Source organism: Solanum lycopersicum, chromosome 11, assembly GCF_036512215.1.
Source record: "Solanum lycopersicum chromosome 11, SLM_r2.1".
NCBI lineage: Eukaryota > Viridiplantae > Streptophyta > Magnoliopsida > Solanales > Solanaceae > Solanum > Solanum lycopersicum.
Window position 1 is genome coordinate 41324961 of NC_090810.1, and position 21717 is coordinate 41346677.

The window sequence follows — 21717 nt, forward strand, 5'->3', positions numbered from 1 at the left end:
ACTGACAAGAACTACCTCATCAAGAATGAGTACATCTAGAAGAAACTATGAAATTCTGAAAAATTTATTAGAAGATATAACAACATATCATTATTTTATAACAGGAATAGTAGACCAAAGAAGATAATAAAATTTTAATAAATACAGGACAAGAAGAGAATTACATAATAAGAGAATTAGTATTAGAAAAAGAAATTATAAAAACTGGGCAATTATGCCTCGGACTACCTAGCGAGATAATAAATACGAATGAAGAAATAACAGAAAAGGAAATAATTATAGGAGGAATACCGTTAATATTACCATTTAAAATTTATCAAGGAAACCAGAACATTACATTAGGAATAAAATGGTTAGAAAAAGTTAAACCATACAATATAGAAAATGAACAACTCACACTAAGTCCATGGGAAGTCATACCCTGACGCTTCGACCCTAAACATGAGCATCTAGATGTCAGGGATCCTGTAACTCATTTTAGACTTCAAACAACACATCAAAACACATAAAAATGCAAAGGAACATTAGCACACATATAACTAAATTTTGTCTTTTTCGTTCGTCGATGTTCGACTTCCAAACCTTCAAAACAGAGCTATAAAGTTATTCTTCATTATTTTAGCACATTATTAACTCATAAAACATATATGAAGCTCTAGCTTGTCCTATTTTATTTTGAGGGTCGTCACAGAAATGCATAGGTAATCTGGTATCTATCCTTCCTTTAGAAGTTTTAGGAGTTGATGAGAACCTTGATTATAAAGAGGTTTTGATTGAGATTTTAGACCGAAAAGTGAAGAGAATGAGGAAAAAAGATGTAGCTTCTGCTAAGGCTCTATGGAGGAAGCATCTAGTTGAGAGTTCTACTTGGGAGGTCTAGACCGATATGATGTTCCGTTATGCTCATTTTTTCCCTCCTACTTCTATTTAAACTTGTGGTAAGTAGTTTATCTTGAGTTTGTAGTTAATTGGGAGTTATGTGTATTGTATTGTATGAGTTTTTGCTATGGTTTTATTTGTGTGTTGTGAGTCCATGTGAAGGAATATGTATTGCATAAATTGAAATTTCTCATGAATTATGTGCTTGTCTTGTTGAAATTTCTAAATGGAAATGGTAATTGCATGTTTGACTTATGAGGTGAAATTCATGAATATGCTTAATTGTGTTCAATAAAGTCACATTTTGAATCCATGTTGTGATCTTGAACTTATCATTACGTACAGAAGGAAATTCCTCCTACGAACATGATATATCATGTAATGTATGCATATCGAGTTTGTAGATGTAATTCCTACTTCATAGTTTTGTTTTGATATATTTTTAATTGGAGTTGAAGTTTTCTTCTTTGAATAAATGTTTATGATGAATTGTGAAGTTAAAGTTTTAGTTCATTTATGGTATGAATGATGGTTGGGCTATTAATCTAGAGTAGTTTACATTCAGCGAAGAATGTTCACAAGCGAGAGATAATGTAATATCCCAAAGTTCTAGTGAGCTAAGGTAAATCCTTACATGATTAATAATGACTTGAAAATGGTAAAAACATTGTTTATAAACCTAATCTAATGTAACTAAATTAGTTTTGAGGTGTTAGTACATAAGTGTCAAGAGATGATCATGACACCCGGAAACTAGTGAAACTGAACTAGTGTGTTCTTAGGTGTTGTAAGGGATGTTCAATGTCGTACGATTATTTAATCATGTAAAAAAAATTAAATATGTAAAATCATATGTTTAGGTTCCAAAGTTCTAGATACGACCCCCCCCTAAAGGACCACCCTAGAAGTCCTTGAGGAGGACCCGAATGTGGACCCAAAAGATATCAAAAGACAACACTACTTACAAAGCCAACCAACGGACAGCAGGTCATGATCGTGTGTGGATACTTAGTGGTGGTGACATTGTCTCCCAAAAAGGGAGCCTATGAACCAAACAACGGAGGGTGAAGGACGGGACAGTAACACCACTTGTGGTCCGTAGGTGGTGGCGTATGTGTTGACCCATTTTCAAATTTCATTTTTTAGCTTAGGCTCTTAGTTTCAGTTAGTTATTTAACTATGGTCTAAATGGTATGGTTAGTTAGTTAATTAACTTTCTAAAACAAACTATAAGACCCTAACCCAAGAACCTAAGTAATTATAATTATACTCATAAACACAACTTAAAAACTCAATTTACCTCTCAAACCTCTCTTTCATCTAAGAACTCCATTAAAGAAGAAGATCAAGATTCAATTAGGTCTTAAAAAACTGGAATTTCCTCCATCAATCCTTAATGATTAACAAGGTATGTAAGCTCTTTACTCTTGGGATCCTTTTCCCCAAGAGGTCCTTTTAAGTTGGATTTTAAAAATTCCCCAAATTGTTAGGTTTTACTCAAATTCGTAGATATCCTTATAAACTTGATTTGTTTTAATTGATTATTTATGGTTGTATATGGATGTTTATGGATTGATTCAAGTATTGTTTATGGTTTTTGACTAAATTCTCAAAAGACCCATGAATCTTCCTATTTTCTCAACTCTAAACCCTAACTTGAGTTGGATGATGATTGGAGGTTATAAAAAAGTATGTTTCAATATAATTAACTATTGTATTGTGATGTTCACCTATTTTATGGATGAATATTATGAATTCAGGGTAAAATTTTGAAAGGTATCTTGAAGGCTATGGGTGAGGGCTTTCAAGGTTATGAATATGTTTTTATGGAATTGTTGATTTAACTTTGGTAAGGGTGTTTATTTGATGTATGTGTGATAGAGTTGAATTATGATTTCCTCTTCCCTATAACACTAAGCATGAGCAAGTATATATGGTATGATTATGAATGTTATGCTATGAACATAAATGTAGTAAGATGATGGTGAATGTGTTGTTATGTTGAATTTAACGTAATTCTCATGTACGTTACATGACTATGATATGAAAGATGCATTCTCACATAATGTTAGTTATATGGTGAAAGGATATTATCATCTTGTAACCATTGAGCTAAATGATATATGAGGGATTAAGTCTCTAAGGTATTCTATATGAACTAATGTTTAAGTAAATGCTAAAGATTGCCTATAAAGGCGAATTGAGCTTAGCATCAGAGGATATGAATGGGAGGGGTCACTTCACAAAGGAAATAAGTTTCCCCCAATGTTCCCATGAGATTCAAACCCATATGTTTATATGGATAAGGTTTTATAGTAACAGTCTACATATCCCTTAACTATGATTCCCACATAGGTTATAGTTAGTGGATCCATCTAGATGGTATCATGAATGTTATGCCCTACATTGGCAAGTAGGACGCCCTCCTTTTGGTGTGAGCGGTTAACACCAGATTCCATGTATGTCACATAGTCTATGTTGGTTATGTCAAAGTTTCCCAAATGTTTAAAATATGGATGAAGATGAGAACATGATTGTAACAAGTTTCTTGAGGGATAGTACTTAGTGTAGGTGATGATATGGGACGTTACCTATGCATTGCACAAGTGGGTCTTAAGAGGGGTTCTTGTGAGAATTCTTCATGCATGGTTACTTATGAATGATGTTATGATGGGTTTACTTATTATGATGGCTAATGAAGTATGTGACAATGCTTATGATTTCTTTATGGTTTACTTAGTATGTATGGGGGTATGAGACTTCATATGTACATTGCACAAGTGAGCTTGAAAGGCGATTATGATTTATGTCTTATGATGTAAATGTTAAATGAACTCAAGTATGTAAGATATGAACTATAACTCTATGAAATGGTCTGTATGATCATGAATGTCTCTTTATCTCAGGGTATGGATTGATTAAGTATACCTTGAATGTGCATTATAGCTTTTAACTTGAAATAGCATGTTTTAAACTAAAGGTCACTTTGTGCATGTTTTAAAAGTCTTACTTGCATGGTTTTCATACTTAGAACAAGTGGAATGTACTAACCGATATTACTTCTATTTTTCTACTAAGTGTAGGTTCGAGCTAGTGGGTCCTTATTGAAGAAGAATAAAAGCTTGGATTTCTTTCCCAAGGCCATTTGGTATGTCCTCAAGTTCCAAGCACATCATGACACTTTATGTTTTCTTTCCATCTTGTACTAGACATTTATTGTACTTTGTATTATTATACATTCGATTGTAAGGGCAAAGGTCCCTATGTTGAGATTTTAATCTTTAAACCTAGATGGTTAATTAGACAAGTCTACATACTCTATTTTCATATATGAAAGAGTTTGGCGTTGATTGTTAAAGTTTTTAAATTTTCTGCACTATTCAATGTCTTATGTAATGATGATATGATAAGGGATTGTATAAGACCTCTTTGAGATCGAGTACGCCGTGTTATGAATAGGAGTTGCTCTAGAGTCATCATATTATGTCGCCCTCACGATCAATGAAAGACCCGCGTGTACTATGGTCAACACGGATGTAGAGGCTAATATCATGACCAAGGCAACAATGACAAGGTTAGGAATGATTTACAGTCCAAGTAACGCCCAGCTCAAGACGGTTAATTCACCACCGACTCCCGTGTGTGGAGTTGCACAAGGAGTAAGTATCACGATAGACGAGTGGCAAGATAAGACCAACTTCACCTTCGCTCATTTAGATATCTTTGACATAATTCTTGGGCAAGAGTTCTTTTAGCAGTGTCCAGCGGTGATTGATCCTTACCTCCAATAACTCTTGATCATAGAGTAACGAGGATCATGCATGGTGCCCCTCATTATGGTAACGAAGAGGGAAGATCAAGTCTGCCTAATAGACATGCAGCTCGTAAGAAGCCCTAAGAAGAAGGAGTCGATGCTTATAGACAACAATGCAAGTTCAAAAGAAGAAAATGGTGCTAAAAAGTTATTGAGACCATGCATGGTGAAGGTTCTAGAAAAGAACAATGTTGTGATGCCAAAGAAGACGCCAAGGCGCTTGCCTCCTAGGAATGAGGTATATCATAAGATCAAGCTAGAAAAGATAGAGAAGTGTTTGAAAGAGTTTTGGGAGAGTGTTGATCAAGTCGATGGACTACAAATCGTGCATATAAAAAGACAAGACTCGGTTGTTCATGCAGCAGCCATGAGACCCAGCCGTCGCAACATCAGGTGGAGGAGAGTGTCATGACCCGCCACCTTTCCATCAAAATAAAACATGAATATAATGGGGTAGAAACTAGAGTTGTGTAGAGGTCTATGGAAGACTCTAGAACTCTCTAAATATTTCCTTGGAAGGCTTACATTGGAATAAAAATAGTCCTTAGTTGAATATTCAAGAGAATCGTGGATATTTCCCAAGGAAGGTTATGGAATCACATTGATAAATCCTTGGAATACTCTAGAGTTGTAGATAATTCTAGAATAAGGACTAAATTATAAATATGTAGGGATTTGTGTAGTACTTTTTTTAACACTTTAGCCCCCTAGGAAGTAGTATAAATAGAGGGTCTCTCATTTGTAAATCATCACTCAAGTTTTAAAGCAGTCTTCCAAGATAATACAGCCTTCTTCCAAACTTTTCAAAACTTTTTAAGTCTTTCGTTGCATTCTTTTAGCGATCTTAGTCTTAAAGGATTACTTGAGCTTAAGAGATCTTGAAAGAATAGTGAGTAAGTTGTCAAGTGTTGCATGGAGATTTAGTGAAACCTCTGAGTCAGTGACACTAGGTTGTTTGTTGATGCAGCGAGGTAAGTTCATAACTTATGCTTCAAGACAGCTTAAGGTCCATGAAAAGAACTATCCAACTCATGACCTCGAGCTTGTAGTTGTAGTATTTTCCCTAAAGATTAAGAGATATTACTTGTATGGTGTTCACGTAGATATGTTCATAAGTCATAAGAGCCTTTGTATGTGTTCACCCATAAATAGTTGAATCTTCATCAGAGGAGATGGCTTGAATTTCTCAAGGACTATGATATGAATGTGATTTACCATCCTGGTAAGGCCAATATAGTGGTTGATGCTCTCAGCATACTATCTATGGGTAGTTAGCACATGTTGAGAAAGAAAAGAAGGAATAAGCAAAAGATTTTCTCCGACTTTCTCGCTTAGGAGTTGGTCTTATGGACATGTCAGATGGTGGTGTGATAGTTCAGAATAGATCTGAATCTTCATTGGTAGTGGAGGTTAAGGAAAAACATGATAGTGATCCTATATTACTTCAATTGAAAGGTGCACTTCATCAGCAGAAAGTAGAGGTTTTCTCCCAAAGGAAGAGATGGTGTGCTTGGTTATCAGGTCGCCTATGTGTCCCTAATGTGGGTGGGTTGAGGCAGCAAATCCTTAAAGAAGTCCATAATTCTAGATATTCTATTTATCCAGGTGCCACTAAGATGTACCATGATCTACAAGAAGTCTTTTGGTGGAACAGCATGAAGAAGACATAGCAGATTTTGTAGCTAAGTGTCCTAATTGTCAACAGGTTAAGGTAGAACATCAGATACCGAGAGGTATGACTCAGTATATTAACATTCCTACATGGAAGTGGAAAGTGATAAACATGGACTTCGTTATGGGTTTACCTCATACTTCCAGTCAGGATGACTTCATTTGGGTGATAGTGGACATAGTTACCAAGTCCGCTCACTTCTTAGCTGTCAAGACTACAGATTCAATAGGGGATTGGACTAAACTCTTCATTAATGAGATAATCAGGTTACATGAGGTTCCTCTGTCTTTCTTCTCATATGGAGGTTCTCAGTTTACATCTCATTTCTGGAAATCATTTTAGAAAGGTCTTGGTACACAGGTAAATTTGTACAACATTTCATCCACAAATGGATGGTCAGATAGAGCGTACCATTCAAACCTTAGAAGACATGTTAAGAGCTTGTATAATCGGTTTCAAGGGAAGTTGACATGATCACCTACCTCTCACAGAGTTCGCCTACAATAATAGCTTACATTCCAACATTCAGATGGCCCCTTATGAGGCACTATATGGGCGTAGATGTAAATCTCTGATTGGTTGGTTTGAAGTAGGTGAAGCAGCCTTGATTGGACCAGATTTGGTTCATAAAGCTATGAAGAAAGTTCAATTTATCAGATATAGACTAAAGACACCTCATAGTTGTAAGAAGTCCTATGCAGATGTGAGGAGAATGGACTTAGAGTTTGAAATAGATGATTGTGTTTTCCTAAAGGTGTCACCTATAAAGGGGATGATAAGATTTGGCAAGAAAGGGAAGCTCAATCCAAGATATGTAGGTCCATACAAATCCTGAAGAGGATTTATAAGGTGGCTTATGAGTTAAAGTTGCCAGCAGAACTAGCAGCGGTTCATTAAGTCTTCCACATTTCCTTGTTAAAGAAGTGTGTGGGTGCTCATGCATCAATAGTACCATTAGAGATCGTGGTTGTGAAGGATAGTCTCACTTATTATAGCTAAAATTCTTTACCTTCAGGTTCATAGATTGAGGAATAAGGAAATCGCTTCGAAAAAATTTTTGTGGAGTAGTCAATCCGTGTCGGGAGCTACTTGGGAAGCAGAAGCAACCATGAATATTTGCATGTTCTTGGAACTGCGTTCAATTAGATATCAGTTTTTAGCACTTAGTGGTAGGGATTGCAGCTCCTTCCCTCCATACTCAGTTTTTTATATTTTATTCGAGGATGAATGTTTCCAAGGGGGGAATATTGATCAAATCTACTTTTAAGTTAGTTTTTGAGTTCTAGGAGTGTTTGTTTGACAAATATAGAAATAATTTTAAATAAGTCAAAAATGACTTAAAATAAGTTAGTAAGTGTTTGACAGAGTCAAAAATGACTTAAAATAAATCAAAAAATTAAAAGTTGGTCTCCCCTACTTTTTTAAGCCAAGCCAACTCTGCATTCTCTGCATATAAACACTTCAAAATGTAAAAACTGGTTTACACTATTAGCCTATTATTGATCAATTGTTGCAACTAACAAATCTTGTTTTGAAAGTTACTACCTACCTGTAGGCTGTAATTGTCATTCTGATTGCCAAATAGTGTAAAATTCTTCACCGTCCTTGTCATTGTTTAGAGGTTAAACTCTGCATAGCAGTACTACAGAAGAAACAGAAGAATTTCTGCACTGGAACAACGAGTATCTTGTTCAAAGGTCTATATAATTCACTAATCTATAAAGTTGGACAACATATACAAAGATCAACAGTTCTTTGATTTGGTTTAAGCATTTTCAGAGAAATAGTAAAAGGGGGGGAAAAGAGGGACGGGGAATAAGAATTTCCTTAAGCGAAACAGTTTCAGTTGAAAGCATCTGAAACTGAGTAAATGAAGTCCAAGAACCCTGTTCCTTTGAGAAGACCTTTGCCGGTCAAGAGTTCAAAATCCAACAGTAATAGGAAACCAATTACTGCTGCTTTTCCATTTATCAGTTCATTCCTTCTGGTGAACCCAAAGGCCTCTTGACCCTCGTCGATAACCATTCTTACCTAAATGCGTACAAGGAGAATAAGATCAGAATGTGTTATTTACTAGATAGGACAAGTTTGTAACTAGTCAAGATTAAGTCGGTTCAATTACCTCGTCTACATTCACGTCAGTTGCTGTTACACCAGGTTGAGCCTTTCCACTGAAAACAATCTCTGCAGAAGCATCAACTTTTCCACCTCTCGTGCTGATGTAGATATTCTCATCATCGGTTTTAACAGGATAAACAAACAAATTTCTCAAGGCGGGAGTAAGGACTCTCAGCACAGGATTATTCGGATACCATTCTTTGATGGCTCCATTTTGCAGATAAAATGTGCTATCTGTTGTAGGACACACGATACATCCATCCTGTAGGAATTTGAGATTTATGGACGTTTACATTATCCAATCCAGAAACAAATATGCATATTGTCAGCATGTTCATGCAGCATGGAGAAATGAACGATCTATATCATGGTCGTAGTAATAGATATCAGACAGTAGACACATTTAGAATAACATCAATTTATTTAACAACATGAGTTCTAACATTAACACGAAAAGGAAGCTCTATGCAGCAGCAAGTGCATTCAAACAAGCAAACCTTTTTGTGCTTTATAATAGTCCCTTAATTTAGTAGCATATGTTAAGTCGAACTTCAAAAATTGGTAAGGCCGAGATCCTGGCTACTGGCTAGTTATATAATTTTGCAAAAATGTAGCATTTCATCGTTCAAGCAGAAGCCACGTAAATGAAATGAATTAATGGTTTGCCAACTTTGTACCGTATCTTATTTTATCTGTTGTCTAATCAATTTGTTCTTGTAACTTTCAGCAACATGTATGCATTTCATGAATTTGTAACCTCCACTAAATTCAGAACATTTTATATATTTAGGCTGAAAAGTTCTATTGGAACAGAATGTTAGTTATGTCATGACATTTACATAGTGCCGAAGTTGCACCCTTCACCAAAAATTGTAGCAACCAAACAAACTAGTCATGTGATTGTTTATCTATGAAAAAGGATAACATGGTGCGCTAAGCTCCCGCAATGTAGCAGTTTGGGGAAGGGCTAAACAACAAGGGCCTACTGTATTGCATTTCTGCAAGAGGTTTTCACAGATCGAATTTTTCACCTCTTGGTCACATGGAAACAACTTTACCAATTACACCAAGGATTCCCTTCAATTTATGGAAATCATTTACATATCAGTTAATATATTCCAATTTGCCCCCTCAAGAAATAATTGTAAATAAATTAACAGGCTCCTAGGTGCCCCATACATTCACTATGTACAAATCACTTAACTGACTACCATATGTCACTTATGTGCCTAATTAAAATATAAATTCATTTCCTGGCCTCTTTTGCAATTCATATTAGGGAGATAGAAAGGAAATTAGGTGCTAAACGCTACTCCAATACAGCTTGTCTTGCAGACAAACGTACGAAAATGTAATACACAAAAACACCGCTGTGCAAAATTTTGTTTGAGTGACTGAATTTAGCTGGAAGAGGGCTATATGTTCCACACAAAACAAATCCTAAAAGTAAATAATATTTCCAGCTCCTCCATACTTGGCCACTCAACCAACCTTGTGAAGAGAAGATCAATAACTTCCACAAGAAATATAGTAGCCCCTCAAATTAGCATTCTCTTAAAAGTCTCATTGATTGAAGATACGGAATTTTGAGGTTGAACTAAGTCCAAGATCAATTTCTGTTGGCATGATATTTGAGCTAGACAAATCCTCGTCGTTATCTCCCATGTTATATTATTAATGTAACAGGTGTACATCTAGCATACATGGGGTATTAGACACTCACATTGGTTAAAGAAATGACTTGTATTCTGGTCTAGGACAACAGCATATGAGAACTTTCGAGGTTGAGTTAGGCAAGTACATTTTTCTTAACACATCGGATTAGATTTTTGAGTTTTTCAATCACTAATACTTACTACCTTGCAACAGTAGAGAGGGTAAGAAATAATGATGCCCCACTTAAAAATTGTCCTCTAGGACTACATTAGAAGCTTCCATAGTATTTCTCACACAATTGTTCAAGTGATCACAATTTTTAGTATTTTTTCACTTTATGTTTGGTATGAGGGAAACCATTTCAATTTTCACATATTTGGTCTGACTAAATGTTTACCAAATAGACTTATTTTTCTCAAATTTAAGGAAAATGCTTTCCTACCTAAAGTAACGAAAACATTTTCCAACACTCTCATTCAACCTTACCACCCGACCCTGATCTGAAACCTAACCCCAACTGGGACATGATTACCAAGTCGGATTTGGTTTCTGATCCCTGATCCCAATCCAAAACCGTTTTGACCTTAACCCCAACCTCAAGCCCAACTCCCGTCCTCGACTTGAGGCCCGACTCCTGATCATAGAAATGAATTCATTTCTTCTTACTAATCAAACACCAGAAATATATAAGTGAGAAAACCATTTTTCCCACCAAACCATTTTCCTTCATACCAAACACATGCAATTTGTTTCTTTGATTGTAACAGAAATAGCAACAAAATGGAATGAATTATAACCACTCATAAGAACTGATATGTTTCCATCAACTAAATAAACCCAAAAAAAATGAGTAAATTAAAGGAGAAGAGGGGAAGGGGACCTGAGTGAGCTTAGCATTAAGAAGTCCTTCACTATAAGCACCTTCAGCAGGGGAACGATTTTCAATAGCAAAAACATCATCTTTATACCAAAGCAAGAGTATAGTTTCCCCATCTTGTATAATAACACGTCTCTCTCCTTTTGGCAGTGCTGACAACGGAACCACAGGTACCCAATTGGCCGCCGATGAGCCTTCCGCAACTGAAACGTCAGTAGCCTTGCATTTTACTGTCTTCACCTTAACATTGCTACATCTAATACAACCAAAATTGTTTCCTGTTGACGAATTGAAGTTGACAGGGAGGAGTGAAGGCAGTTTACGATGGTGGCGGTGAGACGGGAAATGGAGAATGCCGGTGGCTAGTTTGGGAGATAGGGTGCCCATTGGTTATGGCTTATTGGGGGAATTGAGAGAGATGGAGCAATCAAGTAATGTGATTGTGCCTATGTGTGTGGGGTATGTGTGACAATTCATCAATGGCCACAAATTTTTTTCATGGATAATAATAAAGAGTTATAATACAAATACAAACTTGTTATGGTTCTTGATCCAACACCATTATTATTTCCTCCTCTAGAGATAATATCATGGTGCTTTTACAAAGTCACTTGATGATTCTTTTAAATCTATGTTTTTTTTATGATTAAAAAATAATTCAAGTTTATTTAAAAAGAAGTGACTTAACTATTGATATTTTATAGCCTAATTTTATTTTAACTAAAAAATTTATCTAAAAATTAATTCTTAAAAATTAAAAGATACCCATGAGTTATTAAAAATTATTCAAATAAAAAGGTATCCATTATTTATAAAAAGAAATATTCAATAATAAAAACGGTATCCATTTTATCCACCCCTCCCCCTATACACATTTTGGGATTATTTAGTAGAGTGCATTAATAAAAATAAGGTTTGCATTTGTTTTGTGTACTAGTAATAGCTTGTTTGATACTTTTTTTTCATACTATGTATAACTAATGCAATCAATAATTAATACACTTTATTGTGTATTGGAAAATATATTATTAATATCATAAATTTATGTATCAGTAATGCATGATATTAATGCAGATGAATTTAATGCATGACGATGACATTAGCATTTTAAAGACACAAATACCCATCAAAAGCACTTTTACATTTTTTTCACCATAATTGTAGAGTATATTTTAGAAAACAAATATTTTTGTACGACCAAACAATACATAAGAAATAATTTATGTACAACTAATGCAAGTCGGCCTCTTCCAAGAACAAGCATGAGTGTTCTTCGATGTTTAGTCCCGAAATCCAAGAGATTTCACCAAGTATATTGAATTTCACTAATGGGCTCTTTCATCTACTGAATCCCTAGAATTCAGTTAGTTCCTTGATTCTTCATAACTTGTTTAGACCTAGGATTTAAAATCCTTGGAGATTCATGGTGATTTTTGTTGTTGAAGAATCTTTAATCGAAATAGTATCTTTCTTGGGAACTTGGCACACTTCCTTATAGAAAACTCAGAATCCTACTTTGTGAATTTTCTTAGTTCGTGAATTATACTTTCTAGGTCTGTTAAACAGAAATTTATACTCCAAATTTTGGATGTTACATTCTCTGTATATAAATGTTGCCTTCATAGTTAGCATGTCAACATTTTAAGCTATTCGGTGTTCAGAGCATTTTAGCTTCATGTCTATTCAGTTGGGAGGAGACTTAGTATAACATATCTTAACTTGAAATAACTAAGAATAAGCTAAGAAACCAAGAAAAATTATTTTTGGAAATAAATATACTACAACATTTTAAACCTACGGCCACCCCTGTAAAGTGTAGCCTAAACTAGCAAAAAATGTAGCTTTTTATAAAAGACTACGCTTTTGGACTTTAAGCAACACTTTTCAGGGAGTGGCCAAAAGAAGTGTAACCTTTGACATTAGGCAACACTTCAACAGTGTTGCCAAAGCAGCAACACTTAAAAAGTGTGGCCATAGAGGTATAAAGGTCACACTTTGGAGTATTTTATTAGCAACGCTTTTATATGATAATACTGCACTTAAAAGTGTGACCTTTGCGTCATTATTGGTTACACTTCAAAAGTGTAGCCTTTTATATATCATTTACAACAACAGTTATAAAGTGTTACTTTTCAAATAAAATTTATTAACAATAAGCCATACTTTTGAAGTGTTGCAATGTTGTCTAGAAATTTTGTGGCCAAATTTTCATTTTTTAATAATAATAATTTTAGCTTGCATATAAATAATTATCAAAATTAATATGAAAGTGATCTAAAGCACAAAATAAGCTTACGCATAATCAGGAATTATATAATTCAAATATAACTATGAAACATGTCTTTTACTTAGAAAGTAATGTTATAAAAATCTCAACTAACAATACATTCCACAAAATCAAATGTATTCAAACATTAACAATAATAGTACAAAAAAAATTTATCGTTCACTTCAATAATATAATCAAGTTTAATTACTTCTGTCCTCAAATTCAATCAGCGGCATTTCCCTGCACATTCAAAATTAACTTATAAATTAGAGAACCATGTATTTCATATGTTCACTAGTCATAGTTCGATTCACACATGCTTCACAGTTAAATAATCCCCTAACATGTATAAAAACTATAAAATCTGGGAAAATTAGTAGGCATGTATTCCATGTTTGTCCCAATATGCAAATATTAATGATAAAATCTAAGAGGTAGAAGTTAAATGATCTTAAACATGTACAAGGCAGAACCAAATATGAATGATAAAATCTGAGAAAAACAGTAGGCAAACATAGAAATTCATCACAATTACAGGTACAAAACAACCGTTGATCACATCTTTGTGTCTAGGCATTTTCCCAGATTGTTCTTGTTGCAATTGCAAGAGGAACTACAGATGTTCTAGTTGCAAGAGAACCTGCAGATTATTCTTGTTAAAATTGCAAGAGGAACTAATTTCATTGATCAAATCTTTGTATTTGGGCATTTTCCAATTTTATTCGAAAATTATTTTCAAGTTCCCTGGGCAGTACTCACAGACACAAGAAAATTTGGTGTATGCTCTCAGAATTCCTTTGGGAATTGTCACTATAACAACCAGGCTGAAAGTCAGAAAACTTTATATGAACTGCAATCGTCTGTTCAACATGGATACATGAAGGTGATATTAGAGGTCGATCCATAGCTATTAACCAAATGCCTCAACAAAAATGGCAAAACTCCATGGAAGATGCAACACGTCATCAAAATGAGCAGCTCAGGAAAACTGCTGGAAAGCTGAAATTCTAGTGTCAACATGTCTACATTCTGCTAATTTTGTAGTCAAAAAGCTGACATAACTCAACAGTACTACACACATAAATAATTGTTTAATCTTGCTAAGGCAGTTACCAATTGTAGGTGATTGAGATGAACTACTTCATAAGAAAGAATCAAATAACAAGGTTGTGCAAAAGGAGATAAAAAACACATGGCAGCAAGTATCCCACGTCTTTTGATTCACAAAATCAGTCCTGGTAATGACATGCTATAATACAAAACCAGAAAAATAAATTTTGCCCAACATATTTTTTCAAACCAGAAAAATATAGGTCATGTCTTCTTTTTTTCAATAACAAGCTCATAGATCTTCTGTTACCTTACTGTAATTCAATGATTATCTCAAACTCACACTATTAATTTAAGAAGTGTCATTTATGGATCACCCACTATATCTATAATTATAACAGAGAGACCTAAATATGGTCATCAGAATAACAATCTTTCAATAGAATAAATCAGTCACTCAACAAGTTTCATTAATCTAAAGTAACGATGAGTTAGAATTGTTAGGCATACACAATTCTATTATAACAAGACTTATAATATCACTACAGAGGACAACTATGTCAAAGCAAGAGCCCAGATCCTTTCTCCACAAGAATAATTCCACAATCATACAAGGAAAAAAAGAAAACCAATAATGCAAGGCATGGCAGTAAATCAGAAAACACAGTTCCTCGTTCTTACAAAGTGATGCAATATACCTACAAATCTTATGCCTTTTATGTCATGTACAGTGCAAGTAAACTGTCTGAAGAAAGCAAGCAATCAAAACCGAAAAACCTCAGAAAAATTGGTGAAGAAAACACAATGGACAACTTCCAGAAAAACATCAATAAGGTCAACACTGAGAGGAGATACGCAAGCAACAAAATCACTACTACCTTGGATATCGATAACAATATGTAGACTATTAACATAGAATGTGAAATACAAGATACCTTTTGAAGAATAGAATCATGAGCTGATCCTGAAGAATGTGGAAGATTTGTGCCTCGAAGAGCTTGTGCGCTACTTGCATCAGCGGGGAAGCATGGTTAGATCCAACACACCCTGGTATATCTTGAAAATTAATCTAGGGTTGATTTGCAATAATTGAGTGAATAAGCATCACATTTATTCTCTCATTTCTTCCTTTAGGAAAGTGATTTCATTGGCATGCTTTTGTTTTAGCTTGTTAATTTCTTCTTGTTGTCACTGATCTTCCATAGCACCTAAGTTGATCAGGCTGCTCCTTTCCAAACACTGTTCTAAATGCATCATCATCTGTTTCGCCAGATTTTTGGCGATTCTGAAGTTCAGCCTGTCGAATAAAATTGGCATCCGCAGTGAGCTGTTAGTACTATTTAAAGCTAAAATGAGTTTATGATTCATTTATTTTATGATTCATCGTCCTTATGATCATTCTTGAACAACATGCAATCATTGGGACATGCATTAATTTTCTCATAATCAAGATCGAGATTCTTAACAATATTCTTGATTTTATTATAAGACAGAGGAATGTTCAACTCGGGCATCACCTCTTTTAATAACTCTAAAAGAGAAGTGAATGATTCATTGCTCCATCCATGCTGACACTTCAACAAATATAAACGAAGTGTGAATGATAATTTCGAGAATGTTGTACAACCTGGATATAATTCTTGGTTTGCCTCTTCAACTAAGTTATAGAATTTCTTGGAATCTTCATTTGGACAATCATAAACTCCTTCATACTATGAAACATTTCTAAATTGATCATTCAACAATCCATCAATATCATCAAGCGAGTAATTCATATCATCGTCAACATTCAACTTGATATCCCATTCTCTGTGATTGATCCATTAAATATATCCTTTAACAAACTCATAGCATATTAGATGATCATACACTACATTCCTTCTAGTCCAATGAATCTTAAAACATTTGGCACATGGACAGTGAATTTCATCTCCTTGAGGATCTCCATAAGATCAAGAGAAATCTAGGAATGATTCAACCCCAGCAATATCCTCTTTGCTATACCTTGTTAAATTCATCCAATCCTTGGATGGGATATTTGAATTCCTAGAAGAAAATATCAATATTCAATCTTTCAGTAACAATCATTAAATCATAGTGAGTTTCATGTTATGAATCATCAGGATCAGCATCATGTGTTATGAGATGATCCAATTCATAATGAGTTTCGAGTTAGGAGTACCTTGTTACCATTTTTATTTATCATATATGCATAATAACAACTACAAAACTGTGTGATATTATTTCAATATTAAAATATAGTCATTTTATTGTTAACAGATCAGTGATACTTGATTTTGGTGTCTGTATAATAATAATTTCCTCACAACAAAACCTGAAATAGTTGAGAAGATTTCTTGGTTTACAAAATAAATTGATCAAAATATGCATACATAAAATTATAAAACTACAGGAAAAATAATATATACAGTTACAGAATGGGTTTACAATTTAGAAGAATCTACATCCATCAAATAAGAGTTTTTAATATATATGACTTTATATAGTTTCGTAAACTTATAAAGCCTTCAAATGTTAAAGTAATATCTTTTTACAATTTGTTTTCCTTAGGGTTCACTAAAGCAAATGTAGGTGTTGTCTAACTTTTCAACATATCAGAATATGGTATAAAATCCCAACTCCCAAGCAATTTTAAAAGTACGACATTCAAACTCATTGAAATCTAGTGTATGCTTCACTTTGCCCAACTTCAACAAGGTCACATGATTCTTCATTTTTTGCATAGTCTTTACACATTAAATAAAATCTAAGTGTCACCCAAAGATGTTAAAGAAAAGGTACTAATATGTCTCTCAAGAAAGCAGCGCCCAAAATGGCATACAAAGCAATGAGTGCCTACAGATTTGACAGTAACAATAATAATGAATGTAGGAACAAGAAAATTCTCGTACACTGAAACAGTCCTATTGTACTATTAAATCCCTTCATATAAAGTTTTGGCATCTAGATTGTTAATAGAAGTGATCATACTTCAATCATAATGATATACCAATAACAACATACCCATAGACTATCTCCAATAGACTCTCCGCTCAAGGAAAGCAAAAACACATCATTTATGAAAACATAAGCACTAAAAAAAAGAGCAGGAGGATACCAAGAACCAAACTTTTCAGAAAATACATAATCATCAAAAAATAAGTAGGAAAACGAAGCGCAAACTAAATAGTTGACTACCTCTCCAAATGGAACCACGGACTGGATGTTATTCATCAATACTACACAACAATACACTCTACAAGACTAATATTTAGTGCTAACATATTTACAGAACTCAAGTATGACAAATCCAGAGATAAAAAATGTCACTCTTGCTAAAAGAAGGCAATAGAGATTAGTAGAACATGAACATGCTGGAGATCCAAACAACAAGAGAAATCTGCCAGTAGTTGAATCAAGAGAAATATGCCTTTGCGCAGTCCTATTCTAAAAGATCTATTGAGGATTTTACTACTCGCATACAACAAGAATGCTATTAGTTGAATCTACTGTATACGGGTACCAAGATTGACACACCATGATCAAAGAAGGGAAAGTCATTTGGGAAAAATAGTACCATATGCATGGCAATCGGTATAACTACAGCAAGAACATGACATGTAATGAAATTTGAAAGTTACTATCTATTTGCTCATCTTTGGGATCTAGTTCATCAAATAGGACAGACTTTTGCATCATCCAAAGCTTTCTCTCCATTTAGTTTGCTCCGGCTTCTCCTAATTCATCCAAATCTTAAATGAAGCAAGCTTCACTTTCAACAATATCCAAAACTCAATAGGTTTTCCATCTTACGTAAACAAATCTTCTATTTCTATTCTATTATCACTAGCAACAGTTAACAGAAAAGGGAGAAAACATAATCATCAAGTTGAAATTAGAAAAAGCAATAAAGCAATTAAAGACATAAAAACGATTGTTTTACTAAGGATTTAAGTTATATACACTAAAACTTAAAGCATGTTACATTATCACTAATATATTGTATTTGTGAGGTCACCAATCAAACTTTGACATACACAGTTACTTATTATTGTAAATCATAAGAAAATGTGCATTGTCTATTTATATAAGTTAAACTCTATTACTATTAGTTTGTTAATAGATTTCTTATAGGAAGAAATTGCCTATTTGTTCATAATTGTAATGTCTAGCTCTTGCATAACACGCTTAGAAATTACTGCTCCCTCCCACCCCTTATGTTTCTGGACAATACTTCATCTTACTTGATCAACATGCATTACTTGACTGATGATATATTGGAATAAGAACAAGTATACGAAGTTATATAAAGTGACATAGCATAATGTTCAAGAGGGGAAACAACAAGTGGCAATGAAACTGGTATATATGCAACATTATTTTCTCTCAAGTGCACCATCGAGTTCTATCAAGAACAAAAGGAAATTAAAGAAATAACAAAAAAAACTCTGAAGCATTCAGTATCAATTTTAAGAAATATCACATATTTATGTTCAAAGAGAAAAGAATTCGGCTCAGGGCACCCAAAATTCAACTAATACCGCTAAAATAAGAGCTAGACTCCCAAAAATTGTCTAAAATCACAAGAATATCGAAACCCTAAAGCAAAAATTTTGACTTTCAAAGATAAAATTCTTACCCGATAAACCCAATTCACACAAAATCGTGTTATTCAGCAAGAACTATTATGTAAATCGTATTCTTCAAAAAGAGTTACTTCAGCTCTTCAGCCATAAATCTATCCGAAATCAAGTTCTACAATGAGAAATCTAAGAAAAAAGTGTGACGGGAAGACTTAACTTCAGTTCATCTTTCCAACAACCCCAATCAATTCCTTCTAAACAAAAAAAAACAAAAAATCATTCAATACCAAGAAGATTGTTTTTAGTACTTAGCTTGATGAAATCATTGTGGTAGAAGAGGATTGTACTTACCTTGACGAAATCTTCAGCTCGGAGAAGAGAAAGCTCGGTCAGCTCGGTGAGTTCTTCGGCTCGATCTTCAATTCGATCTTCAGCTCGTCACTGAAAGAGAAATTGTGAGTTCTTCAGTGAAAGAGAAAGCGTGACTTCAAGGAAAGAGAAAGTCATATCTTTTTGTCTTAATTTTTTATTATTAATTAATGTTTATTTTTGGCCAATAAAAATGGGAGGGAGAGTGAAAACTGTTAGAGAGTATATAAAATTTTGGTGAAAATTTAAGGCCACACTTATAATGTGTTGTTTTTACAATAATAAAAATAGGACACTTTAAAAGTTTGGATATATATGTAAAAAAAAATTGTCAATTATATCATATTATAGCAACATTTATAAAGTGTAGCTTATAGCATTAAAGAGTACACTTTTCAAGTGTTGCCAATATTATCGTTGCTAAAAGTTAAAAAAAAATTGGCTACACTTTAAAAGTATTCCCAAAAATACTTTTGGCAACACTTTAAAAGTGTAGTCTAGAATTAGTGTGGTTGTAGACCTAAAAAGGTGTAGTCATAACTCCCATGTCAGGAGGAGTTAGGGTGAGTTCTTTATATGGTTGGAAAGCACTTCGGGAAGTTTTTTCCAACGGAGCTGAGGTTGTGCATTTTTGATGTCGTATGAGAGAAATATGTCTTTCAAAAGTTGGGTTGTTGGACTGAGGAAAGTCTAATTTGGATTTTTGTAAGGGTAAAGTAGTCATTTCACCCTAGTATTTCCTAATTCATTTTAAGGATTTATTAGGGATAAACCAAGTCCCAATTAAGTTTTACAAAAGTTAAGAATGCTTAGGGCTTGGGGAGAAGAGAGAAGAAAAGAGGAAGATCAAGAATTCTTCAAGAACGCTAAGGTTTCGCTAGTGAAATTCGTCAAGGGTGATCCCTAGTGAGGTATTTGAGATCATTTTGTGTTCGGTTCGTTCACCCACACACCAATATATTTAATTGGGATAATGCACAAGTGCCCCTTCAACCGATACTTGAAATCTCATAGACAATTATACTATACTAAGGTTCTATTACCCCCTGAACTTATTTGATTAATAATTTTCTACCCTTTTAGGACTACGTGGCACTATCTTGTGGGTCTAACACTTGTTGACTTTTTTCACGTAGGCCTAAAAGGGGTAGAAAATTACGTATAAAATAAGTTCAGGGGGTAATAGGACCTTAGTATAGTATAAGTGTGTCTCTAGAATTTCGGGCATAGGTTGAGGGGGTACTTGTGCATTTTCCCTATTTTTTGTCTTTATTGAATGATGAATCTTGAAGTCCTTGATGAACAATTGTTGAAATCTTGTTGGTAGAGATGTAGAGTACATTTAGTGGTTTTGATTCGTGTTTTCAGGTTGTTTTACGAGTCTAAATTATTGGGTGTTGAGGATATTAGTGATCCTAATTGTTGGGGGTGGAAAATCAATGGGAGTTTAGAATGTTTAGAATTGAAAATTAGAGAAGAAAAGTCAAAAATACCGTCTGACAAGCCCTGGGGCACCGCGCCTGCCAGTGCCCCTCAGGGCAGCTTCTGTCTGACAGGTCCTAGCATGTCGTTCCAGCTAGAGCCCCCCATGACAGTCTCTGTCCGTCAGGCTCTAGCACCCCACACCTCAGAGAGACAGGGTCACCTGGAGATCCTATTTTTCCCCATATTTTTGTATGAGTTCCTAAGTGATGTACCTATAAATCCTAGTTGATTCCAACACTCTAAATCACATCTAAACATCATCATCCATAAACATGAGATCATGTTCCTTGAATCAATAATCCAATTCCAAGAAAGTTAAGATCAAGGTCAAAGAACTTAAGAGTCAAGTCTAAAAGTTGAGAAGCAAGTCAAAGTGAGTTCTTAAAGTTTTCAAGAGTCTTAAACAAACATTTTTACTTTGTTTTAAGGCTCAAGTTACAAGTTGATCAAAGAGTTAATAGTTGAGTCTAAATCTCAAAAGTTATAAGGGAACTAAGTATTTCTAGACTTAAAATTCAAGTAAATTAAAGACCAAAGAGTGAGTTTATTTCTCAAAATCTATAAGAAAACTAAGTAGTGCCTAAGAGTTACAAATGCTTTCACATTTTAAGAAAGAACTGAAGCTAGATTTCTACAAATCCTTTGGCTAGTTTTAGAAAAAGGGAACTATGATTTCCAAGAGACCGTTTAAATCTATGTTTGAGAAATTACCTCAAACCAGAGAAGAAGTTGTTTTAAAACATATGAGCTAAGTATTTTTGGAGTAGTATTAAGCACCGATATAAGGGCGCGAGTTCATATCAACTCAAGTCTCCATAAGCCATGTAGCCAGCATGGACCAAAATGGGTCATACTTTTTAGATGATTCCATATTGGTTTTTATCATGGACTAGTGGATCCACTTAGTAGTTCAAGTTCTATACCGACGGTAAGGTATAGAACGGT

At 34.3% G+C, this 21717-nt stretch overlaps 1 protein-coding gene across 1 annotated transcript; it reads right to left on the reverse strand.

Annotated features, from left to right (window-relative positions):
* Nucleotides 1-8052: 8052 nt before the first annotated feature.
* LOC101267576 (uncharacterized) lies at nt 8053-11624 on the reverse strand. Its single transcript, XM_004250670.5, has 3 exons — nt 11020-11624; nt 8488-8745; nt 8053-8396 (listed from the first exon to the last, which is right to left on the reverse strand). Exons 1-3 carry the CDS (start codon nt 11401-11403, stop codon nt 8208-8210), a joined length of 831 nt encoding a protein of 276 aa, XP_004250718.1. The 5' UTR covers nt 11404-11624; the 3' UTR covers nt 8053-8207.
* Nucleotides 11625-21717: the final 10093 nt, after the last annotated feature.